Consider the following 17,764-nt stretch of genomic DNA (forward strand, 5'->3'; position numbering starts at 1 on the left):
ATGATATAAAAGAGACCTTAGGAGCAACTTTTTCACACAGGGGGTGGTACGGGTATGGAATGAACTGCCAAAGGAAGTCGTGGAGGCTGGTACAATTGCAACATTTAAGAGGCATTTGGTTGGGTATATGAATAGGAAGGGCTTGGGGGGATATGGGCCAGGTGGGACTAGATTGGGTTGGGATATGTGGTCGGCATGGACGGGTTGGACCGAAGGGTCTGCTTCCGTGGTGTACATCTCTATGACTCTATGACTTTAAAAGCAGTGGCACTTGGAAAACTCGCTTGCGAAGCACTGCTGTAGTCAATGATTGCATTCTGTCAGTTGTCTCAGGCTGAATCAGGCTATTTACAACCTCCACATCTTATTTCACCCTAAACTGTGCTTTGGTTTCACTATCCATCATGAAAATTGTTTATTGCTAAGTTTCTAACGTCACCAGCCATCTCCATTGTTAATTTAATGCACGTTTTCAAGTTTGATTGAATTAGTTATGATGCTCCCCTGGTGACAGCCACCCACTCCATCTACAAGTGTCTTGATCCCTTGTAAATTGCTATTTCCCCACATTCCATTACTCCTTCCTTTGGCTCTGAGTTCACTAATTCCTCAATTTTAAAATTCTGAACTTTATGTTCAAATCCGTTTGTGACCTCACCTCTACTCATGACCCACAATCCTTTGAGTACCCAGCATTCCGCCAAATCTGACATCCCTCACTCTGATGTTAACAGCAGTGTCTTTGACCATCTAGACATAAAAGTTGTGTAATTTTCTTCTTATGCCATTTCATCTCTCCCTCACATATGACAGTCTCTCTCCTGCTTCAAGATGCTCATTAATAGCTATCTCATTGATTGAGCAATTTTCACCCGCCCTAACATTTCTCTTCATTGGTTTTGGCATCAATGTTTGCCTGATCATGAAGTGCTTGACATGTTTTACCACATTAAGGCTGCTGTACAAATATACTTGACTGCTGTGGTTTGAGACCAAGATATAATTATTCAAGTCAATCCTTCTTAAAATCTCCATCTGTTCTAACTGGAAGATGAGAAATAGCCTATTGTACTGTTTCAAAAAAGGTTAGGGCTGCTAGCCCCATGTCTGGCCAGTATTCATTTCTCAAATAACCAACAAATATAAAACAGATTGCCCAGTTATTATTGTTTGAGCAACATTGCTGTGTGTAAATTTGCTGCCACATTTCAGGCATTAGGTCAATGATTAAACTTCAACGTACTTCATTAACAGTAAAGTATTTTAAGAAGTTTGGAGCTCTTGAAAATTACCATATAAGAAGCCTTCTATCTTTTATGAAAAATTACATATTCAGAAGAACAATGAAGCATGAGGTATCAATAAATTTCTGCTCATAATTGATTGAAGATAAAGTTGTTACCTATAAGCTGTTTAAATATATGCTGGTGAGATCAACCACGTTAAGGTTGTCTTCACTCTGACCTATTTGCCTTTAAGTCCATGAAACATCCTTTGGCCATTTTATGACTGCATGTTTGCTCGTTCAATCAAGCTTTAGCTATGAATTCCACGCATTCAATTTGATCTAGACAAATAGCTATTGTTAATTGACACAATATATAAACAGCTAGTCATAGAAATAAACTGATAAAAGTAAACTCTGCTGGATTTGGATGGAAATAATAACTGAAAATAGACAATGATGTGTTCACAAAGCAAAGGGCAATGCAGGCACACGTGTGGTGATCATATCCAAATTAAATAAAGAAATTTGACCATAAACATTTTGAGTAAAGTCTTATTTCATTTTTAAAAACAGTCATACTATTGTTCCCATATCTACTTAAGCAAAAGTAAAATGTGTTTTTTTAAGTTTATAAGATGTGTGTCAACATTTAAGTATATTGCATATTAAAGCATGGAGAATCAAGCCCAAATAGAAAATAGAGTTCATAATCTATTTGAGTTTAATTTGGTCTTTTCGTATCATAGAAACCCAATGGTTTGGCAGCTGGCCATTTGGCTCATTGAGTCACATTGACCCTCCAAAGAGAATCCCACTCAGACCCATACCCCTATTCTATCCCATGGCTAACCCACCTAGCCTGCACATCCTTGGACACTACGGGCAATTTAGCATGGCCCACCCACCTAACCTACACACCTCTGGACTGTGGAAGGATACCGGAGCACCTGGAGGAAACCTACACAAGAGAGAAAGTGCAAACTCCACATAGTCACCTGAGGATGGAATCAAGCAGGGGTTTCTGTTAAAATTAAGAATTTATTTTGAATCAAAGCACATCAGTAGTTCAGGTGGATAGATCTTACTTGGGACTTTATAAAGACCAACACCGGTGGTTTACTAAGTTATGTTCTCACCACATTTCTTCTTGAATCATCATCAACAGCACAGATTGACAAGTGCCATCACACTGTCGTGTGCAAATTGGTTACCATGCACTGCAACTGCACTGTAGAAAAAAATGAATTTGGGACCACCAGAGGAAGTGTGAGCTACTTTAAGTCTTCTAAAGATTTTTTTTTAAAAAAGCCATTATTTGAGAAGAACAGGAGAGTTGTTCTATTAAATCCTAATCTACATTTATCAAGCAGTCAACATCACTCACACAGATTATCACTGGTCATTGATGTCCACATTTGTGGCATGTTGTTTGCACAAATTAGCTCCAATAAGAATGAATTCACTGACTCCTGACAGAAAGGGCAGGATGTGACCAGAAACAGAAGTTGCTGGAGAGGTTCAGCAGGTCTGGCAGCATCTGTGAAGAGAAATCAAAGTTAATATTTGGATCCAGTGACCTTTTCTCAGAACCGATGGTAGCTAGGAAAATGTTGGTTTATATGCAGAAGATGGGGTGGGGGAGGGGGTAAGGAGTAAATGTTAGGTAGGAAGAGAGCCCAAAGAGTGGAAAGAACAATTGGATAGACAAAGGAGTCGATAACGATCTGACTGGGAGGTTGAATGTTAGTGGCAGGGGCGAGGTCATGGGGTAATTCAGGCCCTAAAATTATTGAACTTGATATTGAGTCAAGAGGGCTACAGGGTCCCCAAGCGGAAAATGAGGTGTTGTTCTTCCAGCTTGTGCTGAGCTTCGCTGGAGCACTGCAGCAAGCCTGAGACAGAGATGTTAGCCAGAGAACAGGGTGGTGTGTTAAAATGGCAGGAAACTGGAAGCTCAGAGTCTTATTTGCAGGCAGAATGCAGATGTGGTCACCCAGTCTGTGAAGTGGTTGCCCAGTCTATGCTTCATTTACCCAATGTAGAGACCACATTGTGAGCAGCAAATGCAGTAGACTAGATTGTGAGAAGTGCAGGAAAAGTGCTGCTTCACCTGGAAGGTATGTTTGGGCCCTTGGATATTGAAGAAGTAGGTAAATGGGCAGGTGTTACACCTTCGGCAGTTGTAGTGGAAGGTGCCATGGGATTGTGGGTGTGTTGGAAGTGAAGAAAAATGGATGACGGTATCCCAGAGGAACGGTCCCTGCAGAAGGCCGATAAGGGAGGGGAGTGGACAATGTGTCTGGTGATGGCATCTCGCTGGAGGTAGCGGAAATGGTGCCTGATCATTTTCTAGATGTGGATGCTGGTGGGATGTCAGGAACCCTATCGCTGTTGCGGGAGGGAAAAGAAGAGGTGAGGGCAGAAGTGTGGGAGATGCGTTGACCTGGTTGAGGACCCTGCCAACTACTGTGCTGGGGAATCCTCGGTTGAGGAAGAAGGTGGACATTTTGCTGGTTTCCTTATCAAAGTTGGCCTCATTGAAACATGTGCGTTTGAGATGGAGGAACTGGGAGAATGGAATGGAGGGTGCGAGGATGTATAATTTGGGTAGCTGTGGGAGTCGGTGGGTTTATAGTAGATATTAGTGGCCAGTCTATTCTCTGAAATGGAAACAAGAGTTGTGGAGGAAGACACAAGGAGTCAGAAATAGACCAGGTGAAAGTGAGGGCAGGGTGAAAATTGGAGGCGAAATCAATGAAAGTTTCCAATTCTGGATGAGAGGGGGAAGCGGCACCATGATATCATTGATATACAGAAGAAAGAGTTGTGGTGGGGGTCAGAATAGTATTGGGGAAGGGTCCCTGGGCCAACCAGGACTCCATCTCCCAGAGGGCAGCGCGCTGGCGCGCATGCGTTAACTTGCTTCCCCCGCCCCCTCCTCCAAAGCAGCCGACATTCTCGGTGCGGGGAGGCGGCAGGTACGGAGAGGTCGAAACGAAAGCCCAAAGCCCAAAGCGGCCGCACTTTGGAGATCCGCTGCGACTCACGAACGATTTAAACGTGGAGTGCTGCGGAGGCTTTGCCAATTTGGATTACGGCAAGGTATCGCCCGTCGTTTGCCATCTCCCCCCCGCCCCCAACCCGCAGCCAGAGCCTCAGCGAGCAGGCCGCGTGGTTGCCATGGTTTCTCCTGCCGCACCGTTGGATATGATCCCCCCGCGCCCCCTGGGTCAGGGCAGCGGGGCGCGTGCAATCAGCCCCCCACCGGGAGTGGGAGATGAAACGGCCGTCTTGTCACTGTGTAACATTTTAATTCCACTTCACCAGGTCTTGCCTACTCTCTCAAATTCTACTTACCTTCTCATCACTGACCTTTTCACAAAAAAAAATCCTCAGTCCTTCACGCCCGCGGCACTGTCGAAAAATGCTTCCTGATCTGAGGCAGAATGGTGCTTTCGCACTAACAACATCGCATTTTTTAAATTAAACATTCTGCAAGAGCTTCCCAGCATACTCTGACAATTTGCCTAACGTTTTTACTTTAACAGTGCTTTCTAATTTAGTGAGGGTTCAGAACCACTGTAGTATTTGCGAAACTCTTCAAATGATTTGTCAACTTCAACTAACCATAACTGTGTAAAATTATGAGTTAGTTGTGGGGGGGCGTTTTGCTTATAATCAGGAAAAGGTGTACTTTGAGAACCCTTTTACAATAACAATTGCACAATATTCAATCTTCATGAGTTTAATGGAATTTCCCTCTGAAATGCCCCAGCAAGCTGATCAATTCAAGGGTGATTAGAGGCAACAACAAAAATGCTGGCCTTCTCAGTGATGTCCCATGAAAGAATTTTGAAAAACTTCGGTGTTGTAGAGATATGTCTAAGCACAGAAAATGACCCTTTGGTCCATCACATTCATGATGATCAAATCAGCCACCTAATCCTAGCTAGCTAATTCCATTTTCCAGTTTTGCATGTCTTGGTTTTACATGTGCACATTTAAATCCAACTTAAATGTTCTGAGGCTTTCTGCCCGTACCAGCCTTACAGGCAGTGAGTTCCAGATTTCCACCATCTTCTGAGTGAAAAGGTTTTTCCTTATGTCTCCTCTAAACCTTCTGTTCCTTACCTTAAGTTTAGCCCCTGACTTTTGATCCATCCATCAAAGGGAAAGGTATCTTCCTTTTTTTTACACCATGCCTCTCATAAGTTTATACATTTCAATCATGTCCCCTCTTAATTTCCTCTACTGTAAGGAAAATGACCCCAGTCTGTCCTATCTCTCTTCAAAACTGAAACTCTCCAGCCCAGGTAACATCCTGGTAAATCTTCTCTATATCCTCTCCAGTGCTACTGTTTCCGTCCTGTAATGTGGATTCCACAGCTGCACAAAATAAGAGAAAGTGAGGACTGCAGATGCTGGAGATCAGAATCGAGAATGTGTTGCTGGAAAAGCACAGCAGGTGAGGAGCAGGAGAATTGATGTTTTAGGCATAAACCATTTCCTGATGAAGGGCTTAAGTCCGAACCGTCGATTCTCCTGCTCCTCGGATGCTGCCTGACCTGCTGTGCTTTTCCAGCAACACACACACAACTGCACAAAATAGTTTCGTCGTGGCCCAGATAATGTTTCCTACATAAAAAGGTACTTCAATGTATATACATAGATGAATACAATTCGATTCTGTACAGTAGCATGTGAGGAACAAAGAAACATTGGAATTTGACTCTATCCAACAAAACAACCTAAGGCATTTTTTTCTTATGCATGCTTATATTTACATACATTTGAGTCACTGGGAAGGTCTAAGAATGGAATGGAGTCCCACTTAACTTCAGCAGAAAGACCTCAGACTGTGGTCTTTACCCACTGTACCTTGGTGGCAGCTGTCCCTCAGCATGCAGTCCTCAACCTTGGAATGTTCCAGCCTGCAACACTCAGTCAAGGTCAATTACTTGTTCTGGAAGACCAACAAGTTTGGGCAGACCAAAAGTCACTGAGTTGATGGCACTTCAGGCTCAGTCGATGTTTGTTTTTGTGTGCGTACTGGGGAACAGGCCAGAGAGCTGCGTCACTGAGATGTTCAGGACGAACCTTGACAAAAACCACTATATCTCTCTCCTGATTTCCTTTGCAAAGACACACTTCAGAAGGAGATATGTGTTAGTCTCTAAACCTCCCCCCACAGCCACTTTGAGGGTAGCACGTGCAGTAGACTGGGCAGACGAGAAAGATCTCATAGGTAGTGCACTTCTCATCACGAGCCAAACAGATGTCTTGGTGCTTGTTGGAAAGTTCTAGTGATGATGCATGCTACCAAATGACTTTGACAGTCTGCTGAGGGACGACAGGACAGGATCCACTCTTGTTTTCCAGCAGGGTCTTGATGCTACGTGTTGACCACATCCTGATGGACTTTGGTCAAAGGTATTTTTTTTCTTTGCAAATTTTTCCACAAGGGATATTTGGTATGGAATGGTCCAACTACTAGGAATGTTCCATGGCAATGAGATCATTCCCATCCTTAGCAGCACCAGACACAGGTTGAACCTCAGTATGAAGTGATGTTTCGTGTTTGCTTACCGAGGGTCAGTGCATAGCTTGATGCAGCCACTCACGAAGGCAAGGGTGGCATTGGGTAAGTTCTACCCCCACCTTATCCAGAGTTTTTGCAGGCACGGTCCATTTTAGATGTCCAAATGAAGTGGAAGATGGCTCATGTGACTGCAACTGCAGGTTCAGAAAAGGGCCACACCTGCAGCACCTACAAAAACAGTATCTCACGCCTGATGAGCAGCTTTTTAACTACAATGGAGAGGGAACAATGCTCCCAAAAGCTCAGTTTCTGCCTCACTTTGGTGATATGCTCCTCCCAAGATTTTGTGCATGCACTGGCCCCTCCAAGCAATATTCCAGCACTGATGGTGAAGGGGCTAAAGAATTGGTTTACCCAGTTCCCAAAGAATATAGCCTCACTCTTGCCTTGATTTAACTTGACTCTCAAGGCCAGTTCAAACTGGTCGCAGATACTCATGAGTCTGTGCACTGACAGCAGATCTGAACAGGAAACATGGTGTCATCCATGTATGGGGGAGGCTTTGACTTGTAGGTCTCTACTGCCTGGAATAATCACTCTTATAAGGCTCGCATGCTTCCCGATGGACTGAGCAAAACACTTTATACGACACATAAACAAGGATCTGATCGGGAAGCTTTCTAATTCCCAGCCATTGATTGAGACTGCACTAATGATGTTGGTAGGAAGTATATCATATGCCTCCTTAACCAAGTTATCCACCTGTACTGACACTTTAAAGGACTTTGATCATGCTTCCCAAGGTCTAACCTTTCATCATGTATTCTCTTGCCTTGTTCTTTATAAGTTAAGATGATAAAATCATTATAAAAAGCAAACTTTGCTCCTTTATCACTGTTTATCTTTTTCTGAACTTTTGTAAATCACTTTGTAATTGCATTTAAGTTATTAACACTGCAGGCAACAATGATGATGTTGACAGTCCTAGCTTTATATCTTGATAAGCATTTTAATTTGTGTGTTAAAATTAACTACATTTAAGCACACTTCACATTCAACACTCAAGCCTGGTTATTTCCTTCAAATGTTTAGGTGCTGCTTTATCTTCTAAGAAAAGAATTAGCTATATTTCGGTTAAGTAATTCCTCTTGTGTTATTATGCTATTGTTTAAAACCCATATCAATTCAGCCTTTCTCTGTACTGTAGCGTATTTACAAGTGCAAAGGGCAATCATTTTATACAGATTGTTACAGGGTGATTCATCAACAAAGATAGGATGTGCCTCTATTATGATTTTTTTTGGCATAGTACAAATTGTGCTTCTGTACAGATCATGTTCTGGGAACTTCACAATCCTTGATTTGAACGTTTCAAGTAGCTCAGTCTCCTGTGTGTGTATCTATAACAAGTTGTCCCTACAGCCTGTCCTGTTATCACTTCCGTGTTCAAAACCTTGGCTTTCTAAAGAGCAATACTGGAATCATCTCCCTAATATCTTGTTTCTAATTTACACAGTTCCTCGCTCCTCCTATACGCCTGTCTTTAAATTTTATTCTATTGTCATGATACCACTGGCTTCAGATTACCTTTTGGTATTTTATGAGTTGCATTGAAATGTGGAATGTTATAGTAAACCAAACATTGGTCTCTTGGTTGACCAAGTGTTTTGATTTTTTTTAAAAATTGTAAACGCTACAGTATTTTCAGTATTTTTAAAGGGGAGGCAATAGCCTAGTGGTATTATCACTGAGCTGTTAACCAAGAGACCCAGGTAATGTTCTGGTGGCCTGCATTTGAATCCTGCCACTGAAAATGGTGGAATTTTAATTCTTTAAGAATCTGATGATAACCATAAATCTGTTGTCAATTATCAGAAAAAAAATCTGCTTCACTAATATCCTTGAGGGAGGAAGCTGCTATCCTTACCTAGTCTGGCCTATGTGTAACTCCAGACCCACAGGAATGTGGTTGACTCTTTACTGTCCTTTGGGCAATAAATGCTAACCCAGTTAGCAATGTCTTGATCCTGTGAATGAATAAAAAAAAACTTGCAACAAATCGTGCCTTTTTCAGTGCGCTATAGGAAACCACAAAGATACTGTTTGCTTCACAGCCAGTAAATCAGAAAGCAGAATTCTGCTGTAATTTGTTAAATTGAAAGATTCTTTAAATTAACAATAATGGGTTAAAACTGTTTTCTGCATTTACCATCCACTCTGATAAAACTATGATGAAATGTTTTACAGCATGATAAAAATATTGGCAAGTTATTTTGAAGGAAAAATAATAATTGTTGAAAAAGCTCAGCAGGTCTGTGGAGAGAAATCAGAGCTAATGTTTTGGGTCCAATGATCCTTCCTCCGAACTGATAGAGTTAGGAGAAAGTTGTTTCTTATGCAGAAAATAGGGTAGGGGAATTACTAATAGCTATCATCAGTTCTGAGGAAGGGTCACTGGATCTGCAACATTAACTCTGATTTCTTTCCATAAATGCTGTCATCTAGCTCAGCTTTTCCAGCAATTTCTGTTTTTGTTCCTGCTTTCCAGCAACCACTGTTCTTTCGGTTTTTATCTAGTACTTGACTCTGAAGGCATCATTCTGAATTATCTCTTGATTGATTATTAACCACTGCAATGACTATTGTTTTCATCAATTGAGAGAGCTAATTGGCAAAGATTCTATTCATTTTCTCACTTATACTGTACTAGTTTTAAGAGTAAAGTCAAGATTAGAGTGGTGCTGGAAAAGCACAGCAGGTCAGGCAGCAACCGATGAGCAGGAAAATTGATATTTCGGGCAAAAGTCCTTCATCAAGAATGAAGGGCTTTTGCTTGAAACGTCGATTTTCCTGCTCCTCGGATGATCCCTGACTTGCTGTGCTTTTCCAGCACCACTCTAATCTTGACTGTAATCTTCAGATTCTGCAGTACCCACTTCGCCTCGTTTTAAGAGTAGCTTTAGTGGCTGTCAATATTTTATATTTTACAAAGCTGTTAAAATAAAATTAGATTAAAATGATACCTTGAAATTAATGGTTGGCAAGCAGGAGGCTGGAAGAACACAGCAAGCCAGGCAGCATCGGGAGTTGGAGAAGTCAATGTTTCAGGTGTAACCCTTCTTCAGGTCGACTTTTCCGCCTCCTGATGCTGCCTGGCTTGCTGGGTTCTCCCAGTCTCCTGTTTGTCTACTTGGATTCCAGTACAGTCATAGAGACGTACCCCATGGAAACAGATCCTTCAGTCCAACCTGTCCACGCCGACCGGATATCCCAACCCAATCCAGTCCCACCTGCCAGCACCCAGCCTATATCCCTCCAAACCCTTCCTATTCATATACCCATCCAGATGCCTTTTAAATGCAGCAATTGTACCAGCCTCCACCACTTCCTCTGGTAGCTCATTCCATACACACACCGCCCTCTGAGTGAAAATCTTGCCCCTTGTGTCCCCTTTTCATCTTGCCCCTCTCACCCTAAACCTATGCCCTCTAGTTCTATACTCCCATAGCCCCAGGAAAAGACTTTGTCTATTTTATCTTATCCATGCCCTTCATGGTTTTATAAACCTCTATAAGGTCACCCCTCAGTCTCTAATGCTCCAGGGAAAACAGCCCCAGCCTATTCAGTCTTTGCAGGTTTTTGTTTGTTTCTAACCTTGAGATTAATAGCCGAATCATGTTTTTATTTTGAATCTGTATTATGGCCTAAATGTGGTAAAGTGGATTTAAAATTACTATAATTTGTTTAATACTTTTGAGAATTACAGTTCACATTTCCAAACCGCAACTGCTTTCAGTTAAACTTGATTTGCTTTTCCCCTGTATTACATACTTATAAGTATTGTCAGCACTTCTTTTATCATCTGTAACATATGGCTTGAGTTTTTTGATCCGCCACTATTAAAAAAGAAATCCACTTCCAGCTGTCAGAAGTGGATTGACCAGAGAGAATGCAGTTCTCCAAGTGACAGTGGCTCACTCACTTACCATTTTGCATTTAATTCAACTGCCAATTGTGCCATTGTTAATCTAGAGGCTAATGCTCTTAGAGGTGGGTTCAAATCCCACCACAGCAGCTGGAAAGTTAAGCTTGCCTTGCCGATGGTGACCAGGACAACTGTCACTGGTATAAAAGTCCATCTGGTTCACTAGTATTCTTTAGGGAAGGAAAGTTGCTATCTTCACCTGGTCAAGACTGCATGTGACTCCAAACCCACAGCAATATGGTTGACTTAATTACCCTCTGAAATGGCTTGACAAGTCACTCGGTTTTGAGGGATAGGCTAGATAGTGCTGGCCTTGCCAATGATGCTCATAATCCATGCAAGAAGAGAAAAGAGAAAAACAAAATCCAGCCAAATCTTTTTTCATCACATGTGCATTTCTCAGCTGTCATCAAATGATGATCAAGAGTGAGAACCATTGAATGTCTCCTGTTCCAAAGCCAGGGTACATTAGCTGAGATCAGCTAACTTGCTTAAATCAGGAAATTTTATCTCTGCTCTTTCTGGTCTGTAAACCTGATTGCTTGTTACAGTATGATGAAGGGCTTTTGCCCGAAACGTTGATTTTCCTGCTCTTCGGATGCTGCCTGACCTACAGTGCTTTTCCAGCACCACACTCGACTCGAATCTCCAGCATCTGCAGTCCTCACTTTCACCTGCTTGTTACTGTAACCCACTGAATCACTGAGGACATTCTTATGATTGCACTAAAGTGTAAAATAAAACTAAATGGCTCAAATATATGCTATGTGAATTGAGTGTTGATTGCATTTGTTGGAAATAGAAGTTTCTAAAACTTTTCCTTTCAGATCGACATTTCAATAATGGCTGATATTTTCAACTACTTCGATTGGACAGACATGAAGTTCAATATAGCTATCTTGGCTGTTGCTTTCAACCCATTATTCTGGAATATTGTAAGTACTGAATATCTAAACTATTCTGCATGACTGCAGTGCGATTCTCTGCATGACTGCAGTGTGATTCTCTGGTGCATTTCTATGCCATTTGTCAAGAAAGGACTCATTTGAGAAATCCTTGCCTAGGTACTATAATAGGAAAAATGCAAATTGATATTAAAATGTAAAAGAAAAATGCACCTTATGGAAATTTGTGATTTGTCTGGTAGGTTCTTTGGTATGTCCTTGGCTCAAACGTCACATTCACTAAAAAGCGTCCAATATCATAAACCATAAGACTAAATTCAGTAAAAAGCAAGTAATGATCATCCACTTAAGCATGCAATCAATTCCCCAAAATTAATGATTATGATGTGCTTCAAGTGACGTAGCTCCTCGCCATTCCTGTATTTACCTATGAAAATGTAGTTTCTTGCATAAATATCATAAATAGCAATCTTTATAAGGTGGCATGGTTGTTCAGTGGTAACATTGCTGTCTCACAGCATCAAACCTAGGTTCGATTCCTGCCTTTGGTGACTGTCTGTGTGGAGTTTGCACATTCTCCCCCTGTTTACGTGGGTTTCCTCCAGATGCTCCAGTTTTGTCCCAAGTCCAAAGACGTCTGGTTAGGCGGATTGGCCATGCTAAATTGCACATAATGTTCGGGGATGTGCAGGCCAGGTAGGTTAGCAATGAGAAATGCAGGATTGCAGGGATAACACAGGGAGATGGGTCTAGGTGGGTTGCTCCTCAGGGGGTCAGTGTGGGCTCGATGGGCTGAATGGCCTGCTTCCACACTAGAGATTTCATGAATATGTATGGCAACACGTAAGGCTCTTCAATCACTATTTCCTCCCATCCTTATTTGAACAATAGCTTGTATCTGCTCTAAACCTAGATTTGATCATTTGGTGATCTCAGCGAGAGTGTAAATTTTCAAGCTCCTGCACAAACGTTCAAGTGCTCTCTATATTTTTGCTGGAATCTACAGCAATCTTTGCTACATTTGATTTGTTCCTCTAGCTTCAGTCACATTTCAGGTTGTGAAAGCAGTATGAAAGCTCAGACAGCAGAAACAAAAAGCACTTTAATATGATTTTAATAAAAATCAGGAGTTTATAATTACATAATCCGAGATGCACAATTTTAAACAGGATCAAAGAAAATATTTAAAATCAAACAAAGCATACAGATATTTGGATAACAATGATCTGATTAGACATAGATTTGAATCTGGGAGATCATGCTTGGCGAACTTGCTGGAGTTTCTTAAAGACATTACAAGTATAGTTGACAATGTAGAATTGAAGCATTTAGTTTACTTAGATTTTCAGAAGGCTTTTGATAAAGTCCACACAGAAGGCAGGTTAGAAAAATTCAATCAAACGGAACAGTAGATAATGTATTAGCATGGGTTATTGATTGTTTCTGTCTGTTAGCCAGACTGTAGGAATACGTCGGTCATTCTCACATAGGTAGGCTGTGACTAGTGGGATACTGCAAGGACCAGTGCTTGTGCTCTGCTTATTTGCACTATATATCAGTGACTTGGAGGTCAGGACCAAATGTAATGTTTCCCAGTTTACGGATGATAGAAAACTGAGTGTAATTGCATGTTGTGAGGGAGATGTAAAGCAGTCAGGATGACTTGGACAGTTTCTGTAAATGGGCAATAGGCAAGAACATGGTAGATGGACTTTTGGGTGGAAGAGTCTCTCAAGATGCTGACACTGAGGATTCAGCTACCTTGAATCTTGCTGCAACAACAAATTCCCATAAGTTGCAGATGGGATGTGCCCCTTGCTTCACCAACTGTATTTAACTTTGTGTAATTAATTGTAATTTTAATTCTAAGGTTTTTGGATGTTGTTTAGTTAAACATATTTTCTCAGTGAGGTATGAGAAGGCTATAGGTTCCTAATTCAAATGGTTTCCTAGTTTACAAAACAAAACAAAAAGTTACACAGCCTGTCTATTTTATCTCTGTTTTGTTGGACTGCTGCTGCTGTTACCCAGGTCACATGCTGCTTTTGAAAGTTCACGCTCTCTGATGTACTTAGAGTCATGGACATGTACAGCATAGAAACAGACCCTTTGGTTCAATTTGTCCATGCCGACCAGATATCCTAAACTAATCTAGTCCCGTTTGCCAGCACTTGGCCCATATCTCTTTAAACCTTTTCTATTCATATACCCATCCAGATGCCTTTTAAATGCTGTGATTGTATCAGCCTCCACCACCTCCTCTGGAAGCTCATTCCATACACGTACCACCCTCTGTATGAAAGAGGTGCCCTTTAGGTCATTGCCAATGCTATCTCATGTCCCCTTTTTGCCCTCCAGATTTCCCTGTTGTATACACTCCTACTGCCTTTATACTCTTCTAAGGGTTCACTTGTCTCTGCTGTCTATACCTAACAGATGCTTCCCTTTTATTCTTGATCAAAACATCAATTTCTTTAGTCATCCGGCATTCCCTATACCTACTAGCCTTGTCTTTCACCTTAGTCCAAGAACTCCCCACCTAGGTTCGGGACACGATCCACGCCCTCCACCTCCTCCATGATTTTCGCTTCCCCGGCCCCCAACACCTTATCTTCACCATGGACATCCAGCCCCTATACACCTCCATCCCCCCATCACGAAGGCCTCAAAGCCCTCTGCTTCTTCCTTTCCCACCGAACCAACCAGCACCCTTCCACTGACACCCTCTTTCGACTGACTGAATTGGTCCTCACTCTGAACAACTTCTCTTTCCAATCTTCCCACTTCCTCCAAACCAAAAGAGTCGCCATTGGCACCTGTATGGGCCCCAGCTATGCCTGCCTCTTTGTCGGATATGTGGAACAGTCCATCTTCTGCAGCTACACTGGCACCACCCCCACCTTTTCCTCCGCTACATCGATGACTGTATCAGCGCTACCTCGTGTTCCCACGAGGAGGTTGAACAGATCATCCACTTTACTAACACTTTCCACCCCGACCTCAAATTTACCTGGACCGTCTCAGACTCCTCCCTCCCCTTCCTAGACCTCTCCATTTCTATCTCGGGCGACCGACTCAACACGGACATTTACTATAAACTGACTGACTCTCACAGCTACCTAGACTACACCTCCTCCCACCCTGCCCCCTGTAAAAACGCCATCCCATATTCCCAATTCCTTCGCCTCCGCCACATCTATTCCCAGGAGGACCAATTCAAATACTGAACAACCCAGATGGCCTCCTTCTTCAAAGACCGCAATTTCCCCTCAGATGTGGTTGATGATGCTCTCCACCGCATCTCCTCCACTTCCCACTCCTCCGCCCTTGAGCCCCGCCCCGCCAATCGCCACCAGGACAGAACCCCACTGGTCCTCACCTACCACCCCTGCTGAAAATGTGTTGCTGGAAAAGCACAGCAGGTCAGGAAGCATCCAAGGAGCAGGAGAATCGACGTTTCAGGCATGAGCCCTTCTTCAGGAATGAGGAGAGTGTGCCAAGCAGGCTAAGATAAAAGGTAGGGAGGAGGGACTTGGGGGAGGGGGCGTTGGAAATGCGAAAGGTGGAAGGAGGTCAAGGTGAGGGTGATAGATCGGAGTGGGGGTGGGGCGGAGAGGTCAGGAAGAAGATTGCAGGTTAGGAAGGCGGTGCTGAGTTCGAGGGATTTGACTGAGACAAGGTGGAGGGAGGGGAAATGAGGAAACTGGAGAAATCTGAGTTCATCCCTTGTGGCTGGAGGGTTCCTAGGCGGAAGATGAGGCGTCCTTCCTCCAGCCGTCGTGTTGCTATGGTCTGGAGATGGAGGAATCCAAGGACCTGCATGTCCTTGGTGGAGTGGGAGAGGGAGTTCAAGTGTTGAGTCACGTGGTGGTTGAGTTGGTTGGTCCGGGTGTCCCAGAGGTGTTCTCTGAAACGGTCCGCAAGTAGGCGGCCTGTCTCCCCAATATAGAGGAGGCCACATCGGGTGCACGGATGCAGTAAATGATGTGTGTGGAGGTGCAGGTGAATTTGTGGCGGATATGAAAGGATCCCTTGGGGCCTTGGAGGGAAGTAAGGGGGGAGGTGTGGGCGCAAGTTTTGCATTTCTTGCGGTTGCAGGGGAATGTGCTGGGAGTGGAGGTTGGGTTGGTGGGGGGCGTGCACCTGACGAGGGAGTCACGGAGGGGGTGGTCTTTTCGGAACACTGATAGGGGAGGGGAGGGAAATATATCCCTGGTGGTGGGGTCCATCTGGAGGTGGCGGAAATGATGCCGGATGATATGCTGTATATGGAGGTTGGTGGGGTGGCTCCCACGAGGAGGTTGAACAGTTCATCCACTTTACCAACACCTTCCACCCCGACCTCAAATTCACCTGGACCGTCTCAGACTCCTCCCTCCCCTTCCTAGACTTTTCCATTTCTATCTCGGGCGACCGAATCAACACGGACATTTACTATAAACCAACCGACTCCCACAGGTACCTAGACTACACCTCCTCCCACCCTGCCCCCTGTAAAAATGCCATCCCATATTCCCAATTCCTTCATCTCCGCCGCATCTGCTCCCAGGAGGACCAATTTCAATACCGTACAACCCAGATGGCCTCCTTCTTCAAAGACCACAATTTCCCCCCTGACGTGATCGATGATGCCCTCCACCGCATCTCCTCCACTTCCTGCTCCTCTGCCCTTGAGCCCCGCCCCTCCAACCGCCACCAGGACAGAACCCCACTGGTCCTCACCTACCACCCCACCAACCTCCATGTACAGCGTATCATCCGCCGTCATTTCTGCCACCTCCAAACGGACCCCACCACCAGGGATATATTTCCCTCCCCTCCCCTATCAGCATTCCGAAGAGACCACTCCCTCCTTGACTTCCTCATCAGGTCCACACCCACCACCAACCCAACCTCCACTCCCAGCACCTTCCCCTGCAACTGCAAGAAATGCAAAACTTGCGCCCACACCTCTCCCCTCACTTCCCTCCAAGGCCTCAAGGGATCCTTCCATATCTGTCACAAATTCACCTGCACCTCCACACACATTATTTAATGCATCTGCTGCACCCGATGTGGCCTCCTCTCCATTGGGGAGACAGGCCGCCTACTTGTCGAACGTTTCAGAGAACACCTCTGGGACACCCGGACCAACCAACCCAACCACCCCGTGGCTCAACACTTCAACTCCCCCTCCCACTCCACCAAGGACATGCAGGACCTTGGCCTCTTCCATCGCCAGACCATGCCAACACAACGCCTGGAGGAATAGCACCTCATCTTCCGCCTAGGAACCGTCCAACCACAAGAGATGAATGCAGATTTCTCCAGCTTCCTCATTTCCCCTCCCTCCACCTTATCTCAGTCCCAACCCTTGGACTCAGCACCGCCTTCTTGACCTGCAATCTTCTTCCCGACCTCTCCGCCCCCACCGCCTCTCCGGCCTATCACCCTCAACTTAACCTCCTTCCAACTATCGCATTCCCAACGCCCCTCCCCCAAGTCCCTCCTCCCTACCTTTTATCTTGGCCTACTTGGCATACCTTCCTCATTCCTGAAGAAGGGCTTATGCCCGAAACGTCGATTCTCCTGCTCCTTGGATGCTGCCTGACCTGCGCTTTTCCAGCAACACATTTTTCAGCTCTGATCTCCAGCATCTGCAGTCCTCACTTTCTCCTTGCCTTTCACCCTAACAGGAACATATTGTCTCTGACTCTCATTATCTCATTTTTGAAGGCTTCCCGTTTTCCAGCAGTCCCTTTACCTGCAAACATCCCCACCCAATCAACTTTTGATAGTTATTGTCTGAATACTGTCAAAATTGGCCTTGCTCCAATTTATGATTTGGCGGTGCCAGTGTTGGACTGGGACGTACAAAGTTAAAAATCATACAACACCAGGTTATAGTCCCAACAGGTTTATTGTAAGCACTAGCTTTCGGAGCACTGCTGAATGGAGCCATCTGATGAAGGAGCTGTGCTCCAAAAGCTAGTGCTTTCAAATAACTTGGTGTTGTGTGATTTTTAACTTCCTCCAATTTAAACTAACTTTTAAGTCCACTCTATCCTTTTCCATCACACTTTTGAAACTAATAGAATTATGGTCGCTGGCCCCAAAGTACTCTCCCA

At 44.0% G+C, this 17,764-nt stretch overlaps 1 protein-coding gene across 2 annotated transcripts in view; it reads left to right on the forward strand.

Moving 5' to 3' along the window:
- The first annotated feature begins 4,169 nt into the window (after positions 1-4,169).
- pemt (phosphatidylethanolamine N-methyltransferase) overlaps positions 4,170-17,764 on the forward strand; it is a 181,721-nt gene continuing 168,126 nt past the window's right edge. For both annotated transcript variants that reach the window (XM_072559481.1, XM_072559482.1), the window contains exons 1-2: positions 4,170-4,330; positions 11,580-11,687. In XM_072559481.1, the coding sequence (XP_072415582.1) occupies positions 11,595-11,687 (93 nt within the window). In that variant the 5' untranslated portion in view covers positions 4,170-4,330; positions 11,580-11,594. The remainder of the gene's footprint in view (positions 4,331-11,579; positions 11,688-17,764) is intronic.

The sequence above is a fragment of the Chiloscyllium punctatum genome, chromosome 40 (genome assembly GCF_047496795.1).
Source record: "Chiloscyllium punctatum isolate Juve2018m chromosome 40, sChiPun1.3, whole genome shotgun sequence".
NCBI lineage: Eukaryota > Metazoa > Chordata > Chondrichthyes > Orectolobiformes > Hemiscylliidae > Chiloscyllium > Chiloscyllium punctatum.